This window comes from Haliotis rufescens, unplaced genomic scaffold (genome assembly GCF_023055435.1).
Source record: "Haliotis rufescens isolate VD_foot unplaced genomic scaffold, xgHalRufe1.0.p SCAF_25, whole genome shotgun sequence".
Classification (NCBI taxonomy): Eukaryota; Metazoa; Mollusca; class Gastropoda; order Lepetellida; family Haliotidae; genus Haliotis; species Haliotis rufescens.
Genome location: NW_025963946.1, coordinates 5443384 through 5467437, shown reverse-complemented (window position 1 = coordinate 5467437; position 24054 = coordinate 5443384). Strand labels below are relative to the sequence as shown.

Here is a 24054-nt window from a genome sequence, read left to right as displayed (position 1 = left end):
AACAGTTACAGGTCACATTCATTTAACTATATGTACCGTTATAAACCTATAACATTAAGAAAACATTGATGAACAATATAGTCCTGGTGGAATTATATTACTCTCTAATGATGCCTATATATATCAGACTGTCATCAGAGCAGCAGTTCGTTGAAGAGACAAGCTGGTGATATTCCAACTTTCCCTGTGCCAGGGTCGAAACTCGTAAAACTGGTACGTATTTTTTTCTAAATTGACTCACCTTTTAAGAGGACATGTATTTTATTCCACTCTCAGTGAACTAAACAGAGTAATACGTTTCACCAGTTTTGCATTGATGTCACAGATTCAGTGTCTGTTTGACCTATTAGCCTGAGATAAATCAGTGCTAATAAATATATGCAATACGGGGAAGACCCTTTATGGGTGAATGGACACGACTACCTTGAAAAGTCGCCTCGTACCTAGTGAATATCTTCATACAGCCGTGTCAGTTGTTTTCAGCAAATAATTAACGAAGCAATTTAATCATGAAGGACCCATTGCAGACAATTACTAGACAACACTATCTGTCCGCAAAAACCTCCAAGCTCCAATATTCATTCAGTTTGGCCCTCACTGTATAAAGGTTCATTCTCCAATGAACTAATCAGAAGTGAAAGTCAATTTTTAATTCTCTTTCAGAGCGAAGAACGCGAAAAATCTGGTCCGGAATAATTCCCATGGCAATAACCTACATCGTCATGCTGCATCAGGTACATTGCAAGCAGAAGGATTTACAGATGTATAGGACTCCTCAATTAATGTATATCAGGTGCTCCTCTGAGAATGAGATAGTAGAAGTTACTGCGCTATTAATCCTTGGTTTATTTAGAAATATTCATATTCCTCTTCAACTATGTAACACTATTTCAACGTTAACACGTGTGCATTTCTTTCTTACATGTGCATTATTACGTTTTGAATATGTTCATGTATCCTTCCCAGCAAACATGGCGAATAATAAGGTCCATCAAATGTTCTATCATTTTGTCACCATGCTGTGGAATACTCACATTCACATCGTGTATGTAGCTTATCAAAAACATAAGCTGGAATCTTCAAAATTCAATTCTTTGAATTTCCATTGGAGCAGTGTGTCATGACCTTCATGTCCTACTTCTGTTCTTGTCCAACAATGTATATCATGAGGTTGTCCTCTCTGCAAAATATAATAGGAAGTTACTGACCTTTTAATCCATAGTTTAATTGCCTTTGTTTATATTCTTCCCTTCAACTATAAAACACTAAGTCAACACGTGTCTATAATTTTCTTCAATTTTCATTATTAAATTTTCAATGGTTAAATTATGACAGTCCCCCAAAAATGCATATGAGAAATGTTTAAATTTTGAATACATTTTGTTCCAAGAAGTCGAAATGACGGAATAGTTAGCACACTCGTATATGGATGGATGTAATAGCTCATATTGCCCTTAAAAAGTTTTGGCCAATGGAAATGCGTAATGGGGCACAGAACGTCTTAAAAAGGCTCAACCGTGGGCAAACTTAGTGTTTAATCGTGACTGAATTATTACAGTACGAATACACTGTATCAACTTGGAACAGTAATAATATATTTAAAAATATATTTAGATCTGTTTTAGCTGCAGTGATGTGTAGTTAAATTCGGATTCCAAGTTGGAGAAGATTTTGAAACAGGTTTTCATACTGAGGGTGGAAAACGCAATTGTATACTGGATTTGATCTATTTGAATTCAATTTTGTAATGTATTGCAGTGAAAGTTTAATGCGACGCTGTTCGAGTGAAGGTTCACCAGCCTCCACATACAAACTGTCCACAGGAGAGGTCCTAAAAGCTCCAAGACAGAGCCTTAGGCCTTGATGGTGTATAGTGTCCCATTTTTCTAAATTGCTTTTGCAGGCTCCACCATAGACAATTGAACCAAAGTCCAGTTTGGAGACAATTAGCGATCTGTACAAGTGAAGGAGGGTGGTCTGATCCCCTCCCCACTCGGGATTTGAAACGACTTTCAACAAGTCGAGAGCCTTCAGGCACTTTGCCTTTAGATATTTGATGTGTGGTAAGAATGTCAGATGACGGTCAAATGTGGGGTCCAGGAATTTGGCCGCTTCTATCACCTTGATCTAAAAATAAAACTGGATCCTTATTCTGTTTGTATTTACGACAACAGCAAATAGAGTTTCGTTTGGATTTAGAAAATTTGAAGCCGTTTTCGTTCGCCCATTTTTGAATTTTGTTAAGACAGAGCTTTAGCTGTCTTTCTAATGTATTCATATTCTTACCACTAGAAATGTTGAAATCGTCCTCAAAAAGTAAACCATCAACGCTATTCTTCAATACTTTAGTAAGACAATTAATTTTGATGCAGAAACGTGTGTTTGATAATAAGCTGCCTTGAGGGACGCCCTGATCTTGATTGAAATGATCAGACAGGGTAGAGCCCACTCGTACTTGAAATTATCTGTTGTTTGAAAATTGAGATATAAACTGAGGTAATCTGCCCCTCAATCCAAATTCATGCAAATCTTTTAAAATACCATGTTTCCACGTTGTATCATATGCCTTCTCTAGATCGAAAAAGATTGATACAATATGTTGTTTGTTGATAATGGGATTTTAAATAAATGATTCTAAATGCACCAAATCGTCAATGGTACTTCTGGTTTTTCGGAAATCTCACTAGATTTTACTGAGGAGGTTATTGGTCTCCAAGTATCAGACTAATCGATTGTTAACCATGCGCTCCAATAGTTTTACAAACACAGCTAGTTAATGAAATAAGACGGTATTAGTACTCCCCCATAGGGGATTATGACCGTTTAAATCGCCCATGATGATACAGGGCTTCGGGAGCTGATTGTGTTCTTCTTTGGTAACATACAGGGCCTCCACATTAGTCTCTAACTTGGTCACTGTAACTCTTCATAAGACGGAAAAGACATTTTATTGTATGAAGAACTGTTTGTAGGTCGATATATGGTTTGTATGTGTTGAGGGAACAGTTGTAGAAGTCACATTCACTCTTCTACCCAGAGTCACTATAGGTCACCCTGGTACAACTGCCACGGGCCAGCGAGATGTGGCGACTCGTCAAATCTCACACAGCTCATTCAACAAATTAAATGTTTGTTTTATTTAATCTATATAATTTTTAAACTGTCTACATATTCAGGAAAAAACATTTGTTATAGAATCATGGTTAACTGTCTTTGGGAAAATGTCATCGGACGTAAAAAACTATTTCCATTTGAATTAATACACACAGAAGGCCCCTTCTAAATATACCTTAAATAAAGGTATCTCTTTATTCAAGTAACTTAGGTAGTTACTCAGAAAACGTCCCCACTTCACACAGTAAGTTGAAATAGGTGAGGTGAGGCACAGGAGTCCGTATCTAAAAATAGACGCCCTCATGCATATTCATGACCATCTCCACACGCGAGCCCGAAGGGCGAGAAGGAATGCAACAGAAAACTACTGCAGGGCCCGACTCGATTTTTCAACAAATTACTACGAACGATAGATTATACCCACACTGACACTACAGTTACCGATTGCTTTTCTAACTTGTGAACGGCATTTTCGCCAGTTTGGTACGTTAAAAACACCCACCTATACATCACAATTTAATTAAAATATATACAAGCATCGGACACGAAGCTGAGTCCGTCTTTCATACTTGCACGACTTCCGGAATGATACGGACTGAATGAAGAGACAATTTGAAGGTGAGTGAATTTTACATCTAAAAAATATATTCTTCTACAAAATGAAATAAATTATTTTTTCATGTCATAAGAATTATTGATGGCAACAGCAAATATCTGGATATATTTTTTTAAATATATAATTCACCGCTACTAAGGGAGGCAACTCTGTACTGGATCTACGAAAAGTCCGCGTAATGTGAAAATGACGTTATCGATGTCTATTTCTTGTAAATGGTTGAAAACACTAATGTCATTAGTTGGTAAGTGACAAAATGTTACACTAGAATTCATTTCAATACACTACTAGCGTATTGCATGTGATGTCAAGACATCATTTTGTTTCAATCGCAAAGAATATTTTTCTCTGTACCACTGACTTACAGCCGTGTCGGGTAATGCTGCGTTTTGATATTTTCGCGTTAAAAATGAATTACAAGTAAAATCATCTGACAATATCTTTTTGTATTGTAACAAGGTTTATTTCACTAAAAAGGAAAATCGGATGGATAAAATCGCGATCTGATAGAACGTCGAACTTGGTTTTGCTTAGTGGCGATAAGGGGGGTTACGAGAAAGGCCGCTTACGCAAATAAAAAAAAATCCAAAAAATTATTGAACATCAGTTATCTACCCATGAATGTTTCCTTCTTTGAAATAATACAACATGGACCAGTTATTTGAAGTAACTACGAAGTAGCAGGCAATATTTCGTTGATCTTGACACTTCCGGCGATCACGAAAACAGGGGGGTTGCCCCCGTTTAGTTGGAGATTTCGCAAATTCTACACATAAAGATACTTGTAAATTGTTATAATGCTATGAACCAGATGCTATTTAAATATTTTATCCAAAAAGATTGGGATTTTGTCTCAATTTTGGGAATAAAATCAGTTTTATCAGGCTTAGGTGCTTACCCGACAGCACTGTAACACATACACACAGGGACTCGGACAGGCCTGTTTGATTCCTATATTTTACACGATACAATACGATGACAATGTATGAGTTGATCTTTTGGAAACAAATAATGACTGACGTTATTTTCACGCTCATAAGATCTTCTATATCTTCTTTCAAATGGAGTTGTGGTTCCGAACAAAACATGCCACAACAACTACAGTAGGCTACGTTCACAGCTTGACAGTTGGAAATAATTGAACATTTAAGTCAGCAGTGTTATTCTCACATAAATACCCAAAATATGTATGTTTTCTGTCTCTATATACACACCCCTTTACTAACCCTTATTAAGTTTCCCCTTTCACATTATTATACAAATTATTCATGCAAATCTGTTATTTTACAGTATACTGTATACCAGGTAGTATTTAAACAAGCTAAATGTCTGTGCTGGCCCAATTTACTATCATACTTTCCTTACTGGCAATGCAATGCAACATTTACATGTCCAAATAGAACATAACGGCACTGAAGTCAAACTAGCTGAACCGACTGTATAGATACAGTATTCTGAGATTTTATGTAAACTGCAAAGAAACAAACAAAAAATTAAAGTTCAACAGACAAATGTTTATTCAAGAATACAATAATGGTTATTTTGTAATCATTTCCAAAAAATACTGCCTTTGATCATGACTTAAGTAATGTTGTGAATTGCGTTAATCAAAGTATCATACATCATATCTGGCCAAAACATTTATGTCTGTTTCACAACTAATAATAGCATCCTTCTTCAGTGGGGCTACGCTTTCATGCATTGTGCATAATTATTATTCATGTATACACTGTCAAAAAAAATGTTCAAATTATGAATCTTTATTGATAATAATTGAGTGAGTGAGTTTGATTTTATGCCGCTTTTTGCAATATTCCAGCAATATCACGGCGGGGTACACCAGAAATGGGCTTCACACATTGTACCCGTGTCGGGAATCAAACCCGGGTCTTAGGCGTGACGAGCGAACGCTTTAACCACCAGGCTACCCGACCACCCTTATCGATAATAAACAATGAATTGAATGAGAAAACACATCACATCATCATAATGGATGTGGCATTAAATCAACTGAAAACATTCTTAATGGGAAAGATACTGAACATACTAGGTGACATGTACAACAAGTTATCTGCTTGTGTGAGAACAGAAAGTGGATTATTAAATTACTTTAGCTGCAACATTGGTACCCTGTATATTAAGCCATATGAGGGCGAATAACTCTTCAATCATGAAAACAGTACACAGTTAATGTAATAAATACGACTAAAGCAGTGAAATACTAGTGAAGAACATACATTTAGACTATTCAAGACTTCCTAATCAAGCATAATTCATGATTGGTAATAATTTCAACTTACTAATTGATTACTAAGTACTATTGAGACATAGCAATATTCCACTTTGCAAATATGTTAATTTTGTTCAACGAAAACAAACGTATTTGTTGAGAATGAATATCATATGCTTCTATGTTGTGAGATACAACAATCTTTGGAAAACATATCTTCACCAGCATTTCTATTTAAATCCCAAATTCAAAAAATGTATTAAGCTGATGCAACACTATCCAAGCTATAGCCCAATTGCTAATTTCTTATGTAAAGTTGACAATACAAGGCGAACTGAGGGAATAATTTACACCTGAATAAATATATCTATATTCAGTACTTACGAGGGGTGTTCATTAAAGATTTCCCCTTAACCACTTAGGGTTATCATATTTGGTTGAAATTTCACATGTGTAATGATACATGTATCTATGGGTTATGTCTTAATTTGCAGCACCAAACTATTAATCTTACCACTTTTACAGGTGTTATGAGTGAGTGAGTGAGTTGGGTTTAACGCCGCTTTTAACAGTATTCCAGTTATATCGCAGCGTGTCAGCTTAATGTGGGAGGAAAGCCCGAAGTGATGCAGGTCTCAGACGTTTACCACTTCGGTGAAACCCACGAGCACGGGTATGGTGCTGACAAACCTAGAAACACAATCGGGGCGAACCGGGATTCGAACCCACAATAATAGGTTTCTGGCGTGCCAAGGGGCGCAACTCTGCACAGCGAATCGCGGCGCTTTAGACGACTGGGCCACCCGTGCCCCCCTACAGGTGTTATGATCGAGTAGGGTGTGACAATGGAGCCAGTAGAATACAGAGCAGTGATTAGGTTTTTATATTTGAAAGGTCGCACACCAAAAGAAACTTTCGATGAAATGAAAGCAACTTATGGGGAAGATGCCCAATCATATGACGTTGTTAAACACTGGCATCGCCAGTTCAAGTGTGGTCGGACATCTGTGGAAACAGCTGCCATTCCTGGTCGCCCCCATTCAGCCATTGATGAGGACGCTATCCATCAAGTGGAGACCGCCATTTTGGCAGACCGACGTATAACTGTTCGCCAGTAAGCACAAGATGTCAAGATCAGTGTAGGGTCTGTGGAAAAATAATCCATGACAATTTGAACATGCATAAGGTGTCTGCACGATGGATTCCCAGGTTGCTCACACCTTTCCAAAAGCAGGAACGAGTCAATTGCTCAAAGGATCTTTTGGACATGTGCCAAAAAAACCCAGGCAAACTTTTTTGACAGACTTATCACACAGGATGAAACATGGGTTTATCACTATGATCCTTAGACTAAAGTTCAGTCAATGCAATGGAAGCATGTGGAGTCAACCACCCCCAAAGAAGGCACGTGTCCAACCCTCTGCAGGCAAGTTCATTCTCGCGGTGTTTTGGGACCAGCACAGAGTAGTGATGATGGATTTCTTGGCAAAGGGTACCACAATTACAGGAGCTTATTATGCTTCACTGCTGCGGAAATAGCGGGACGCTATCAAGCTTAAGAGGTGTGGCATGCTGACCAAGGGTGTCCGTCTCCTGCAAGACAATGCTCCAGGACACAACTCTCATGTTGCCCAGACAGAAGCGCGGTCCTGTGGCTATGAAATCCTTCCACATCCTCCTCACTCTCCTGACCTTGCACCATCTGAATTCCACCTCTTTCCAACCATGTCGTATCTTCAACATCGACCACATTCCTTTGTTCAGAAGTGATAATGCTTGCTCTTTTTCCACCTCTCACTCAATAATCCACATTGTCAACTTTGAGGATATTTTCTTCTCAACAGTTATTTTTTCAACATCGACCACATTTCTCTCTCTTTGTTCAGAAGTGATAATGCTTGCTCGTTTTTCCACCTCTCACTCAATAATCCACATTGTCAACTTTGAGGATATTTTCTTCTCAACAGTTATTTTTTCAACATCGACCACATTTCTCTCTCTTTGTTCAGAAGTGATAATGCTTGCTCGTTTTTCCACCTCTCACTCAATAATCCACATTGTCAACTTTGAGGATATTTTCTTCTCAACAGTTATTTCATCACAATGACTGAGGTTTTTACTCAATGACAGGTGCTCTGGAGAATTTAGAAAAGTAGTTAACTTGGTGATGGCCTCCTGCCACTGAGAAGCTTTGTCAATAATCGTACCTGACCGCTGAATGAGGAGCTTATTGACTTGATGTTCCAAAACAACAAAGTGCTGTTGAAGATTTGCTGCCAATGGATTCAGAATAATTTTCTGCTTATCTCTTTTTGATACAGTCTTCAAAAAGTCAACCAGCAGCAGATGAGTTCTTGTCTTATCATCTTCCGCCAGTTCCGGAACTTCTACAGCAGGTGCCTGCGCAACTAATGGTTCAGCTTCATCTTCAGCAGCATCATCCACATCCCTATCGTCACCATCACTATCATCTCCACTTTCGGTTTCCTTCATTTCATTGTAGTTTCTGTCCTTCTTGCAGCATGTTAGGTCAGTCATTGTTGGAAAAAAGGGCGCATCATAGAAATGATAAACTTCATCTGTGTGTTGTTTTGATGCAACATCTTCCCTGTAATTCTTCACCTGTAGACCCTCTTTGCTGATGCATCTCCCTACAGCTACACCAAGTTGTCCCGGAAGGAAATAGCTTTCACAATCAACTATGAGAGGGTCGATGGTCATACCCTGAGCTCGATGTACTGTCAAAGCAAAGGCAAGGCGTAAAGGGATCTGTTTTCTGTTGGCTCGCACTTTCTTTTGGTTAGAGTCATAAATTTCAAAGTTGAGGGGTTCAACAAGTACACATAGGCCATCAAAATCAACAACTGGACCCTTGTCTGTGAAAGAAAGAACAGTTCCTTTTGAACCATTCACCAAAGAATGTTTCACATTTCTTATGAGGATAACAGGTGCTCCCACTTTCAACTGTAAGTTCTTCTTCGCTTGACATCGCTGCCGCAACAGTGTCTCACCCGAGTCCAGCGCTCTATATCATATTATGTTTTCCCCATCTTCATGCAGTGCCATCTGATTTTCATATTCTACATCAAAATTTGTCCCAAAGAGCAAGGTTGGTCTTTTGTTTGTGTTGAGTGGTCTATTGAGATTCTTCATTAGTGTATGAGTTTCCTCCGATGGGCGTCCATTACAGAGTTCATTGATGGCGACAATCAAATCTTGGAAATTTAGGTGGTGAGGAAATATATGTTTGAACACACATGACTGAAAGCAGAAAAGTCCTGGATCATTATGAAAGTGGTCAGGAACTGGAGGAAGTTGCTTGAAATCTCCACAAGCAATGATCTGTTAGCCACCAAACCAATGTTCTTTACTGCGGCAATGACTGCATACATATTCAAGAACCTCAAACAGTTTAGCGCTGAGCATTCCTATTTCATCAATGATGAGAACTTCTGAAATGGTTATGTTTTTGAGGCAATTCCCATATGCATCATTGCTGAGTACGTTAGTAAGGACCTCCTCCTTGGAAAATCTTCCATCAAACAGCCCAGCCCAGTGATGCAGCGTCTCTCCTCCCAAATCCTGTTTTCTGTTGGCTCGCACTTTCTTTTGGTTAGAGTCATAAATTTCAAAGTTTAGGGGTTCAACAAGTACACATAGGCCATCAAAATCAACAACTGGACCCTTGTCTGTGAAAGAAAGAACAGTTCCTTTTGAACCATTCACCAAAGAATGTTTCACATTTCTTATGAGGATAACAGGTGCTCCCACTTTCAACTGTAAGTTCTTCTTCGCTTGACATCGCTGCAGCAACAGTGTCTCACCCGAGTCCAGCGCTCTATATCATATTATGTTTTCCCCATCTTCATGCAGTGCCATCTGATTTTCATATTCTACATCAAAATTTGTCCCAAAGAGCAAGGTTGGTCTTTTGTTTGTGTTGAGTGGTCTATTGAGATTCTTCATTAGTGTATGAGTTTCCTCCGATGGGCGTCCATTACAGAGTTCATTGATGGCGACAATCAAATCTTGGAAATTTAGGTGGTGAGGAAATATATGTTTGAACACACATGACTGAAAGCAGAAAAGTCCTGGATCATTATGAAAGTGGTCAGGAACTGGAGGAAGTTGCTTGAAATCTCCACAAGCAATGATCTGTTAGCCACCAAACCAATGTTCTTTACTGCGGCAATGACTGCATACATATTCAAGAACCTCAAACAGTTTAGCGCTGAGCATTCCTATTTCATCAATGATGAGAACTTCTGAAATGGTTATGTTTTTGAGGCAATTCCCATATGCATCATTGCTGAGTACGTTAGTAAGGACCTCCTCCTTGGAAAATCTTCCATCAAACAGCCCAGCCCAGTGATGCAGCGTCTCTCCTCCCAAATCCTGTTTTCTGTTGGCTCGCACTTTCTTTTGGTTAGAGTCATAAATTTCAAAGTTTAGGGGTTCAACAAGTACACATAGGCCATCAAAATCAACAACTGGATCCTTGTCTGTGAAAGAAAGAACAGTTCCTTTTGAACCATTCACCAAAGAATGTTTCACATTTCTTATGAGGATAACAGGTGCTCCCACTTTCAACTGTAAGTTCTTCTTCGCTTGACATCGCTGCAGCAACAGTGTCTCACCCGAGTCCAGCGCTCTATATCATATTATGTTTTCCCCATCTTCATGCAGTGCCATCTGATTTTCATATTCTACATCAAAATTTGTCCCAAAGAGCAAGGTTGGTCTTTTGTTTGTGTTGAGTGGTCTATTGAGATTCTTCATTAGTGTATGAGTTTCCTCCGATGGGCGTCCATTACAGAGTTCATTGATGGCAACAATCAAATCTTGGAAATTTAGGTGGTGAGGAAATACATGTTTGAACACACATGACTGAAAGCAGAAAAGTCCTGGATCATTATGAAAGTGGTCAGGAACTGGAGGAAGTTGCTTGAAATCTCCACAAGCGATGATCTGTAAGAGAACACCATCATAGAGAAATGAAAGTCATTACACATTGACAACCTCTCACAAAGACTTTGTCACGGGTTCAATTGACACATCAATAGTTCTCATTCTAATGTGTAGTGTCATTCTCGGATTTCCTTTTCCTTGATGTAGATGGGCCTGGTTTATCAGAGAATGCAGCTATCTTTGATCTTAATGGTTGTTTCTTCTTCCTCGGCAATAATGCTTTAAATAATTTCACAGAGTCTACAAGATTAATCTTCAAGTAGTGGTCACAAATATCAACAAATAGGTCGTGTAAAAGAGAATGAAAAACTGGAACATAGTCATCATCTTCTGATTTGGTGTCATCAATTTCAAACAGTTTTAGCCGGTCACTGAATAGTTCAGGATCAGAGAGTACTGCCTCCTTTGTACAACGATGAATATCATCATGACGTAGATGGAGTATGTTCACAGTGATATTGGACTGCACAGATTTGTGGAGTTTTAAGAAGAAGTTGAAGGTACTGTCGGCAACATACATTAAACCCCTTGATTGACCTTGTTTAAAGTCTATTTCTGACAGGCTGGATTGATCTTTTGTTTGTTCTTTCACTTCCATTTCCGACACTCTCAGCTGAGATATAAGCTTCTGTTTTCGGAAATCCATGCTACCTTTATGACGACACTTTTTAGTCAAGGAATCCAGTTTAGTCATGACTGAAGAACGAAGGCGCTTCCTGACTGCATGAATGCAAGCCCCCGCAAGATGTCTGATCTTTGCCCTCGCTACCTCTGTCGTATCTTCTACATCGACCACATTACTCTCTCTCTGTTCAGAAGTGACAATGCTTGCTCGTTTTTCCACCTCTCGCTCAATAATCCACATTGTCAACTTTGAGGATATTTTCTTCTCAACAGTTATTTCATCACAATGACTGAGGTTTTTACACAATGACAGGTGCTCTGGAGAATTTAGAAAAGTAGTTAACTTGGTGCAGGCCTCCTGCCACTGAGAAGCTTTGTCAATAATCGTACCTGACTGCTGACTGAGGAGCTTATTGACTTGACGTTCCAAAACAACAAAGTGCTGTTGAAGATTTGCTGCCAATGGATTCAGAATAATTTTCTGCTTATCTCTTTTTGATACAGTCTTCAAAAAGTCAACCAGCAGCAGATGAGTTCTTGTCTTATCATCTTCCGCCAGTTCCGGAACTTCTACAGCAGGTGCCTGCGCAACTAATGGTTCAGCTTCATCTTCAGCAGCATCATCCACATCCCTATCGTCACCATCACTATCATCTCCACTTTCGGTTTCCTTCATTTCATTGTAGTTTCTGTCCTTCTTGCAGCATGTTAGGTCAGTCATTGTTGGAAAAAAGGGCGCATCATAGAAATGATAAACTTCATCTGTGTGTTGTTTTGATGCAACATCTTCCCTGTAATTCTTCACCTGTAGACCCTCTTTGCTGATGCATCTCCCTACAGCTACACCAAGTTGTCCCGGAAGGAAATAGCTTTCACAATCAACTATGAGAGGGTCGATGGTCATACCCTGAGCTCGATGTACTGTCAAAGCAAAGGCAAGGCGTAAAGGGATCTGTTTTCTGTTGGCTCGCACTTTCTTTTGGTTAGAGTCATAAATTTCAAAGTTGAGGGGTTCAACAAGTACACATAGGCCATCAAAATCAACAACTGGACCCTTGTCTGTGAAAGAAAGAACAGTTCCTTTTGAACCATTCACCAAAGAATGTTTCACATTTCTTATGAGGATAACAGGTGCTCCCACTTTCAACTGTAAGTTCTTCTTCGCTTGACATCGCTGCAGCAACAGTGTCTCACCCGAGTCCAGCGCTCTATAACATCTTATGTTTTCCCCATCTTCATGCAGTGCCATCTGATTTTCATATTCGACATCAAAATTTGTCCCAAAGAGCAAGGTTGGTCTTTTGTTTGTGTTGAGTGGTCTATTGAGATTCTTCATTAAAGTATGAGTTTCCTCCGATGGGCGTCCATTACAGAGTTCATTGATGGCAACAATCAAATCCGCTTCAGCCTGGCGAACCACTTCTTGGAAATTTAGGTGGTGAGGAAATATATGTTTGAACACACATGACTGAAAGCAGAAAAGTCCTGGATCATTATGAAAGTGGTCAGGAACTGGAGGAAGTTGCTTGAAATCTCCACAAGCGATGATCTGTAAGCCACCAAACCAATGTTCTTTACTGCGGCAATGACTGCATACATATTCAAGAACCTCAAACAGTTTAGCGCTGAGCATTCCTATTTCATCAATGATGAGAACTTCTGAAATGGTTATGTTTTTGAGGCAATTCCCATATGCATCATTGTTGAGTACGTTAGTAAGGACCTCCTCCTTGGAAAATCTTCCATCAAACAGCCCAGCCCAGTGATGCAGCGTCTCTCCTCCCAAATCCTGGTACTGTTTGCTGGCCAGACCTGTGACAGCAGTTATTCCCACTTTCCGTCCAGCTGACTTGAGAGCCTTGATGATATTCCTGTAAAGCAAACAGAACTTTAGTTTCATTCATGCAGATAATGAAAATACAAACCAAACCAAAAATGTTAATGTTTTTCAAAATAATTCAAATCTCTTTCTTAGCTGTATTCAACCTGAAGTTTGTACCTGATTTTGTATTTGAAAATTAAGACTAATGTAAAAACTGAAGACTGAAGCTCACCCCTCTAACAAAGAAAGCTCTTGTAACATTTACAAGACATTTTACATAACCATGGCACTTGTTTTGTAATCAGAGCATCATGGCACTAAACTCATGTTGAATTTGTCAAGGTGAGCTAACAATGTATTAACACACCATAGTGTTGCTCATGTTCTTTTGTATAAATAAAAGCCCAAATTAGAATATTTATGTGCAAATAATATCAGTGCATACAGATATTCAACAAACAGCAGTTCAACAAACTTTCTATCACATTACACATTGACACATGGTCATTAAATGTATATACTACCAGTGATGCTGGAGGACATTCTGAATAATCTCTTGATTTAAACAATGTTTTTAATAAGTTTAGTTATGCACAGTGGCCATTCAGTTTTGCTTAAAACACACATTTTTTTACTTTAGGTCTGACAGTTATATTAGTTTTCATTAAGCTTCATTGTACTTTTCTCTTTGCTTTTAGGTTAACAAAAACAGTTGAATATAGAGAAGAAGGCTGCATATCAGTTGATCAACTACATCATCTTTATTCAGAAAGTTGTAGTAAAGACTCAAGTGTGAGATTATTGTGTAAAGACAAATTTTCTAATGTAATCACAAAAGTTTTTCAAGATGTAAAAAGACGGCGACAATACAGAAATGGAATCCAATGTGTAACATACAATTTAGGAATCAGATATAACCTGCCGAGAGAATCATGTAGTGATCTAGTAAAACTTCCACAAGAATGCACTGTTTTATCCAACAATCAGAAATTGCACCTGAAGTATCCTCTGCAGACCTTAATCAATGGGAAGTTCCAATATACAGAATTCATATTTAAGGAAGAGTTTCAACTAGTCATCAGAGGTCATGTCATAGATCATGTGCATCATGGCATTGAACGCAATCCATCCAGGAACAATCAAAGTATTAATGACCTTGTTTATGCCACACAACAATTCAGACTGTGCAAAGGGAATGTGGTGGATGACAGTTCTTCATATAAACCATCATTCATAGTGAAGGAATCTTGGTCCCTTGTTCATGATGAAAATTCCCACACGTTTCACATCAGGTCCAAATCTTGTAACATTGTACTTGACTGTCTGTCTGTTGGTGAAAGATGTGCCAAATGTAACAGATATTTAAAGAGGGCCAAGTGTATCGTTAACAATGCACAAGCACACAAGGTGAAAACTGAAAGTCAGAAGACCCCATGTCACACTCCTCCTCTGCCTGAACCATGTGAAGCAAACTGTGATCAAACCAGTGACCTCCTACCAACTATTAACTTGGTTCCACAAGATCATGAAGATTTGTTAAAAATATTAGAATCAGAACTACCAAATGCGCCATCAAACTTCAAAATACTACTGGAATCTCAGGTTCAAAATGCAAGAACAGGATTGGATGTACATCGTCGGAGATGGGATCCAAAAGTCATTACGATCTGCCTATCTATGTATTGTAAATCTCCTAAGGCTTATAGCGACTTCAAAGGAAGTGGCGTCCTTGTCCTACCATCCCAGCGCCTTCTTCAATATTACAAGAATTCTGTCAAGCAGTCTCCAGGAATTAATGAGGAGCATCTTACCTGGATGGAAGAAGAAGCCAAGAAGAATGGAATAGAGGGTTTTGGTCGTCATGGTGGTTTGCTCCTGGACGAAATGCAAATTCAAGATGATCTGCAGGTAAGAATAAAATGACAGACCCCAAAGCTACTTTTCTCTTAATTTCAGTGCCATTTTCAATAATTAGCACAGAAATCACATTGGCCAATTACTGCAAGGGGGAATGGCTGCACAACTAGAGTGTTTGAGTGATACAGCCAAGCGGGATTGGAACTTTAGAACACTGCAATATAACCAAAAAACTTTGATAATGAAATTATTTATGACACATGAGTTACAATTATTACTCTCTGAACAACTGAGTGAGCTTTTTTTTGAAACCATGATCATGCTAAAGAGGAATTTTACTTGTTCCAGGAAGAATGTTTCTGCTATTCACTCATTCATGGGATTCTTTTTCAGATTGTCCGTCGTGGGAGTGACTGGTCCCTTGTTGGTGCAGTTGATGTCGGGCCATTATGTAACAACATAAACATCCTCATCAAGAAGAAAAAGAGTGTACAAATGGCAACACATGTCCTGCAATTTGTATTTCATGGCTTGTATGGCTTTAGATGGCCAGTAGCTTATTTTGGTACCAACCCAGGGTTGTCACATCAAATATACTTCAACTTTTGGAAGATTGTAGAGGCCTTGGGTGATCACGACTTCATCGTTGATTATGTCATGCTGGATGGAGCTTCCACTAATAGGGCATTTCAGACCATGCTTCTTGGTACCAAACCATCACTGTTACGACAAGACCTATTTCAGACAACGAATACCTTTGATCACCACCAAATATCCGTGTGTCAAGATATAAAACATGTCTTCAAAAAGCTCAGAAATGGCCTGGAGTCCAGCAAACTAAACTTCAAGTCTTCAAAAGGACGTTACCTTCTGCTTAACACCGAGCACATCATCTGGGAACACTGGGAAGGGGCCTTTAGATTCAATGTCCAAAATGGACTACGGGTACATTATAAACTAACCACAGAACATATTGAACTAACAGCAGCCAACAAGATGCGGAATAAGTTAGCTACAGATGTACTGGACAAGAACATGCTGTACCTGATGCAGTTGTATCAGAGGTCTCTTCCTGATGGTGATTCTCTTAACAGTACTATTGAGCTATTGAAGATTACCAGCCCCCTTGTGGATTTGTTTCATGATACAACACGGCACGTCAAAAGCCTTCATGACGAGAGACTAACACATGTCCGACAAGCCTTAAAGTTCTTCAATGGGTGGGAAGATCAGATTACAAGTTCTACTCAACATCCAAATCAGAAACACCTCTTAACAAGAGAGACAAGAGATGACTTTAACTCCTCCTTGGTTGGCTTCATATCTGTGTGTGAAAATCTGATACCAAATGGCGCTACCATTAATCCAGGCTATTTCAATTCAGACTTGGTGGAGAATTTCTTTTGCCAACAGCGAGGTGTGTGCCATGGCTTGAACAATAATCCAACCCTGTCTCAATATGGCCCTGCTGTGAATGCTGTCTGTATAGGCCAAAGTACAGTGTCCAACAAATGTAACAGTGGATCAAAATCACACATGTTTCGAGCTACAACACCTGGGCCTTTACGGCCGTCTAAGAAGAGAAAAATGTGCTCAAAGACCAACTGACTCATTTCAAGCTGAAACTTCATGCTGCAGTTATGTATTGTTCTGATTTCTGCATGAATAAAGACAATTATTTACAGAAGCTTCAAGGAAAACGTGCAAATGCCATCAGGTTGCAATGTGAACAAAAAACTGTACCAATTATGTGACAAGATCAGACTGGAAAGGAGAAATTGTGGTAAAATTCAGCCAAAAACATGTTCAAATTGGCAGATATTGCCTGACTTTAAAGCTAAAGTTAGCCCTGTCAGATAATTTTCAAGTATACTCTTACACTAAAGTTCACCAATTTCTCACTCTTTATCTATTGCATTTATCATAGTTCCAAAATCATTGTTGGTGTGGGAATGTTTTTAAGGAGGTCTACTTTGGGAGCATCGAAGCTCCACCTGGAAGCCTCCATGTTCCAGTCATAAACAGTCTTGGACATAGCATTATCTGCAGATATTTCCTGATTATGCCTTAAAAAAGCAAGTGAAGGTTTGAAATGGGAATCCAGCATAAAGCAGTAAGTATGGGTGACACTACAATCATGAATTGGCCATGATTATTTTGCAATATGGGCTATAAAAAGGGAAACTACATGAAATTTAACAAAACAGGAAGTGACAATCAGTGGTGAAAGTGGAAGTGTGGACACTTCCAAAGTTAACCGTTTAATCATTCCCACACCAACACTGAGTTTGGAACTATGATAAAAATAATTGAAACAGAGAGAAAAATGGTTAATATTTAATTTAAGAGTATGCTTGGTTACTTGAAAATTGTCTGATTGTACCAACTTTGGCTGTGAACCTGGCCAATTTGGGGCATTTTAGGCTAATATTTTACCACATTTTCTCCTATGGATACATCTACGGTAGTCACATAATTGGCAAAATTTTATGTCTACAATGCAACCAGATGACATTTGCCTGGTTGATCATTTGCCTGGTTGATCATGTTTCTGTAAATACCTGTCTTTAATCATGCAGAAATCACAAAGATTGGGCCTTACTGGAAAAGATTTGAACTGGGAGCGTGGAGGCTCCAGATTTGTGGGAGCCTCCACAATCTAATCTCTGACTGTTAAACCCAGTGGCACAAAGTGCTCGGACAATTATAAGGTTGATCATGAAAAGAAAATGGTTGTAATTATTATCATGAATACTCACCTACCACAATGATATAGACATTGGTACCAACCAAATTATTGTTTACTCTATGATATGCCACATGCAAGTGTATAGTCTTATATTGGTTTGTGAACAGTTTTTTTGTGTTATGTTGATAACTTGTTTATTGCTATCTTCATGATCTGAATCACATGATTGAGATTGTGGATAGAACGGGTTGGAACGAAAAAGACATTCCATTTTGTTATTTCTCATGGATCAGTGTCAAGTGTTTTTATCTCCTGAACAGTCAGTTCGATGTTAACATGTTAGTCTTGTTATTTTTTAGTGTTTTTTATTGTATTGATATAAGTTAAGTATTGTTATGACAATACTATAACTGTAAATTCACTTCAATGCCTGTTCAGTATTGTTAACTTGTTTTTAACATTGGACTCTTCATTGTGAAGTAATCACAAATTTATGACCATTTAGGCTAAAATGTAAAATTTGTAAAAGGTGCTTTGACATTTAATGAAATCAGACATTTCAGTATTATTGGGTGTAGCAAATATCTGTATATGGTTCCAGTATCGTCCATTTATGTCTTCAAATACATGTAATCAGTTCAGTACTAATATTCAAAAGAATTCCCTAGCAATTTATCACTTATGTTTGTGCCATGAACAATTCCTCTTCAGTATTATCAACTGTAACTAGGACCTGTTGTTTGATCAGTTTTTTTGGTGCCATAAAAATGCCAGTTCAGTATTATAAGATGTAACATGTACTGTAGTTTTATATCTTATTTTTAATACCAGTTGACTATAACAAATATATGGGTTTTTTATTTTTGTTTTTGTGACTTCAACAATGTAAGTTGAGTATTATAACTGTAGCTAATACCTGTTTATTACTTTCCACTTAATTAACAGTTATTTTGTGCGCTGAACAATCCCAGCTGAGTATTATGACCTGTAGCTAGTATCTATTGTTTTATGAGTTATGAACAATGCCAGTTCATTATTATAAAATGTAGTGCAAATACCTGCAGTTTTATCAGTTATCATTGGACCATAAAGCCAGTTGACTACTTTTGACTATAACAAATATCTGGGGAGTTTCACATATTTTTTGTGCGACTTCAACAAAGCCATTTCAGTATTAAAAACTGTAGCTAGTGTCTGTTTTATCAATAATCTTTGTGCAATGAACAATGCTAGTCCACTAACATATCTAAGTATCTGTGTTTTTATCAGTCATTTTGGTCCACAAGTAATGTCAGTTTTTCCATCATTACTAATATTGTTTATGTATTATAATTGCCAGTGAGTATTCTATTTTCTGCATGGACTGTACCAACTATTATGGACTGTTACGTGATGAACAAAACCGCCCAAATGGCGTGCTGGTTTTCTTGGGGGAATTAGTCAGCATATAGGAAAACTTAGTATAAATATTATATCATGATACAACTATGGATTGTTAACAGTAGCCACATTTCTCATGCTCACTGACATTACCATTGTAGTACATGTATCGTACAATTGTAGCTAGTTAGTCGTCATATTACACTTTTACACCATGTACACCGTTACAAACAGTAGGTAGCTAGTAAATATATATACTTAACGACTACAATAAATAAATTATTAAATAATTTTAGAACCTAACTACCAGCTCATCTTACTGTTTGTTATGTGCAGCTATGCACTTGATGTATAACAAAATCAATGTTATCTCCTAATATTTAGACACATTTATGCCGCTAGGCATATTTATGATTTAGGTATAATGAGAGGGTTGTAAACTAGTAAAGTAGGTTGTGAAAATTTAACATTTTTTTAGATCTCAGGGTGCTTGCTCAATTTTGTTGTATGTAGAAAATGTTTATTTTGAAATTTATTCCGTCCCTTGCAATAAGTTAATACCATATTTTCTGACATTGTCTCAATATTTTTTTATATTTTGTGACATATTTCATGTTTATGATTACTTCTTATGTAGATGTAGAGTCATTCATGACAAGTCATTATAATACAATGAAACAGGCCTTCAGCTACAATCAAAGTGTTTTGTTGTTTTCTTTGTGTATGTTTCATTTTTGGAATTATATAAATATATTCAAAATGTGTGTTTGTTTTGTTTATGATGGTTCAAATATATGAAGAAATATGAAGAAAGATAAGTGTATGTCACTAGTGCATGCTATACTAATGAAACATTGCAATGTACTGAAATTAATACTTACCTTCTACTCGATTTTACAAAACACGGCGTTCTAGAATTTAGAAGGCCGTATATTTGGCGGGCTTTGTTCGCAATGCACGAAAACAGAGGGTCTTAGTATTCAATATTCGTTACAAGCAAAAGAATATGCAATGAATTTCTCACCTCAGCGTATACGTTTTTCCGGTGCCGCACTGTCCCGTTATAAGCAGATTGTGGCCGGATAGGGCGATATCCAAAGCTTCTTTCTGCTCCAAGTTCATCTTCAAGTCGTCGGTTAACAGTTGTGAGATCGGATCCAGTGAGCACGTGCGGTAAATAGCGTTGGGATTAGCTCCCTTGTCTTCATTCAGTCCGTATCATTCCGGAAGTCGTGCAAGTATGAAAGACGGACTCAGCTTCGTGTCCGATGCCTGTATATATTTTAATTAAATTGTGATGTATAGGTGGGTGTTTTTAACGTACCAAACTGGCGAAAATGCCGTTCACAAGTTAGAAAAGCAATCGGTAACTGTAGTGTCAGTGTGGGTATAATCTATCGTTCGTAGTAATTTGTTGAAAAATCGAGTCGGGCCCTGCAGTAGTTTTCTGTTGCATTCCTTCTCGCCCTTCGGGCTCGCGTGTGGAGATGGTCATGAATATGCATGAGGGCGTCTATTTTTAGATACGGACTCCTGTGGGTGAGGTGAGGTGAGGTGAAATGGGATTTAGCGTCGCGTCCAAGATTATTGCACTTACATAGCGACGTGCATGTACGTGTGTGTGTTTGTGTGGCTGCATGTACTAGTCCGGACTGATGCCGATTTATAGTGCTAGCTCACTGAGATACCATGCCGCAGTTTAACATGAATACCCCACTCAGACACAGTATACTGACTCGGTGCTGACCAGTCCTTGTTTTAGCCCCTTAATGCCGAGCGCCAGACAGGGTAACAACAAGTACCATCTTTTAACGTCTAGTTGAAAAAGGACGATAACTCTATCAAACATAGTTTAGAATTTTCTGAGAAAACTTGTCCCCATTTCACCTAAAATGCACTTAGTTGAAAAGCATGCAGCATGCAGGCACTTCAGGAACTCTTTGTGGCGCTAGAGCAGGAGTGACAGAAGATCCCCCGGGCTGTTATTCGGACTTTGATCGGATCTTTGGGCAGTCGCTGCCATGAGGTGATAGCAGCTCGAGGAGGCCATTATCGTTACTGACTTTCCACCTACCCCTTTGCACCTGTATTGTACAGCAATAATTTACCTATGCATTCCACCATTTGTAATATTTATGAAATTGAAACTCGAAAAATAAACCAAGTTGCAATCCTGATGTATAGTTTATATTTTGAAGAGAATATAATAACATCCTTACATTAATAATTGATTGATTAACACATGAGGCACTATGATGTCTAATCACAACGAAGCCCCGAGGAACGATTGCCAACATGCTCCCACAGCCGTGACATGTTCGACCAGTGCTCACAGTAGTGTTAAACCCTTCTCACTCACATATTACTGCTGAAGGGGACATCATTTATCTCAAGTGCTTGACGTCTTTAAAGCAAATTCCTCCTTTCACCAGTTGCACCAGCATTGAGGCTCGATATCATGACATCTACATTATCACTGTAATCCACGTTTATCACATAAATGCATGATACTATTACTTCCTCTGTCCAGGAGGTTAAAATACCGTAGAAATATTGTCCCCCATGTGTTACACATAAACCTGTCATAATGTAACTATCATCAACCAGTGTTTTTAAGCCAAGTCATTGATGAGTATTTTTTAATATCGGCTAGCATCGTGCACAAACACCAGTGGTTAAAGTGATGACGTAAATCCTGCTGGGGTATCATGCAGGAAGCAGAGGTACTGTAAGTCCCCATGATCCCCAGCGAGGTGGCCAAGCTTTGGTTACTGGTGGCCTATAGCTATAGCCCGTGTTTTAAAACTGTATATATAATATTGTTATGCTCAAATATGTTTCATAATTTGTTTCTAAATATAGAATGCTCAAATATGTTTCGCAACTTGTTTTTAAATAATACTTTAAATAAAAATATATTACCTTGGTCTCGTCGCTATATGGCTGAAATAATGCCGATGCGACGTTAAATTTTAACTCACTCACTCACTACCATAACTTCCACTAATGACAGATTGGTGAGCTGAAACGTTTAACAATATACCAAATGCTTCTCGTAAACACAGTCTAATGTCAACGTCATCTGGTTTAAAAATGACCGTGCATTCTCTGAGGTGCCGTCTAAAACTATTTGATTAATGCACTTATTTACTCCAAGTCTTTGTCTGGTGATGGAACATGTTTCTGAGAACTTACCTTTGTCGTCGACTTTTAAAAGCTTTTGTAAAACATTCCAGCACGCGTTCAAGCAACAAACGTTACTAAACCGAAGACAATCCAAAAAACCTATTCACCGTGTTTGACTGTACAATCTAAAGCAACGTATGGATAACATCATCCCCACTTTGAGTGAGTGAGTTGGGTTAAACGCCGCTTTTAACAGTATTCCAGTTATATCACGGCGTGTCAGCTTAATGTGGGAGGAAAGCCCGAAGTGTTGCAGGTCTCAGACGTTTACCACTTCGGTGAAACCCACGAGCACAGGTGTGCTGCTGACAAACCTCGAAATAGAATCGGGGCGAACCGGGATTCGAACCTACAATCATAGGTTTCTGGCGTGCCCAAGGGACGCAACTCTGCACTGCGAATCGCGACGCCTTAGACGACTGCCCCCATCTCCACTTTCAAGGCTGTCCTTGGGGTAATAATCAAAACTCAACAGTCATACAGCCAGGGTATTGCTGAGTGCGGCGTCAAACAGCAAACAAACTGACAAAAAGATTAAATCTGGACAGATTCATCCCAGGGGGTCATGTTTCGTGAGAGCAAAACTTGTTCAAAATGGATGACCGAATATATGATCCAATTGAATTAAGAACTTTCCGATATTTGTACACGTGTATGTTTGCAATTTGTAATGCTGGTGAGTTGGTAAGTTGAAGCCATATGATATTTTATCTTTACGAATAAGGACTTCAACTTTCGTGGTACATGGGACAAAATGGGGCAAAATAACTATCCGGGAAATCATCTAAGTTATCCTTTCTATTATGCAAGTTATTATTTAATGACGACCTATTTGAAAATGTAAATATAAATGGATTACATATTTCAAACGAGCTTTGGACAAACTTGGACATCTTGTTTTGACAACGTTTTAAATATCCTACTTATCTGGAACATTTAGTCCATGAAAAAATAAAAGACATTGATCATCAGTGTCCTCAAAAGGCATAATGTACAGTATCATAAAAATGCCAAATTTTGAATATTACTTCAGTATACTGCAGGAAAACGTTTGGCGAATTTAAGAACTTGTAACAATAATCTATATATTGAAACTGGGAGATTGAGAAAAATAGCTTTAAACGAAAAAATATGTCCACTTTGTAAACTATCTGACAAAGGTGATGAATTCCATTATTTATTTTTTGTCCATCTTTAGAAAACGAAAGAAAACATTTTTTTACAGATACTCCTTCGTCGAAACCAATATGTATAAAATGAATTTACTTTTCAATAATTCACGATTAGGAACATTGAGAAAATTATCCAAATTCTGTAAAATCACCATGGCATTGTTTAAACCTATCAAGTTCCTTTCCCCCTTATCGAATTGCACATATATTTCTACCCTAGTGCATCTGTATAAATATGCATGCATGCTCGGCAAAGATGTTTTTGTATCTAATCTATATTTATACGTATGTGTATTATGTTGTTCAAATAATTTTGTACCTCTGATGCCGCTGATCACGGCCTGAGTGTTAATAAAAGGTCAGTTCAGTCACAGCGCTTCATTACTGAGTAATATA

General features: G+C 38.3%; 3 protein-coding genes across 3 annotated transcripts in view; 2 read left to right on the top strand and 1 right to left on the bottom strand.

The window, feature by feature from the left end:
• LOC124122163 (nuclear GTPase SLIP-GC-like) overlaps positions 1-3377 on the top strand; it is a 35567-nt gene extending 32190 nt beyond the window's left edge. Inside the window, exons 20-22 of the mRNA XM_048402278.1 lie at positions 128-213; positions 664-734; positions 1904-3377. Of these exons, the coding sequence (XP_048258235.1) occupies positions 128-213; positions 664-696 (119 nt within the window). The 3' untranslated portion in view covers positions 697-734; positions 1904-3377. The remainder of the gene's footprint in view (positions 1-127; positions 214-663; positions 735-1903) is intronic.
• Positions 3378-11014: 7637 nt separating this feature from the next.
• LOC125383642 lies at positions 11015-20498 on the bottom strand. Its single transcript, XM_048402280.1, has 2 exons — positions 20325-20498; positions 11015-13423 (listed from the first exon to the last, which is right to left on the bottom strand). The coding sequence occupies exons 1-2, from the start codon at positions 20420-20422 to the stop codon at positions 11032-11034; spliced, it is 2490 nt and encodes an 829-aa protein (XP_048258237.1). The 5' UTR covers positions 20423-20498; the 3' UTR covers positions 11015-11031.
• On the top strand, positions 14971-17077 carry LOC124136148. Its single transcript, XM_046501966.2, has 2 exons — positions 14971-15282; positions 15625-17077. Exons 1-2 carry the CDS (start codon positions 15052-15054, stop codon positions 16837-16839), a joined length of 1446 nt encoding a protein of 481 aa, XP_046357922.2. The 5' UTR covers positions 14971-15051; the 3' UTR covers positions 16840-17077.
• Positions 20499-24054: the final 3556 nt, after the last annotated feature.

What these genes read in the sequence shown, in the direction of transcription:
- LOC124136148 (XM_046501966.2), top strand. Translation starts at nt 15,052, where the DNA reads ATGTATTGTAAATCTCCTAAGGCTTATAGCGACTTCAAAGGAAGTGGC. An exon ending in AAATTCAAGATGATCTGCAG is followed by an intron (nt 15,283 to 15,624) that starts GTAAGAATAAAA and finishes ATTCTTTTTCAG; the next exon opens with ATTGTCCGTCGTGGGAGTGA.
- LOC125383642 (XM_048402280.1), bottom strand. Translation starts at nt 20,422, where the DNA reads ATGAACTTGGAGCAGAAAGAAGCTTTGGATATCGCCCTATCCGGCCAC. An exon ending in GGAAAAACGTATACGCTGAG is followed by an intron (nt 13,424 to 20,324) that starts GTGAGAAATTCA and finishes TTTGCTTTACAG; the next exon opens with GAATATCATCAAGGCTCTCA.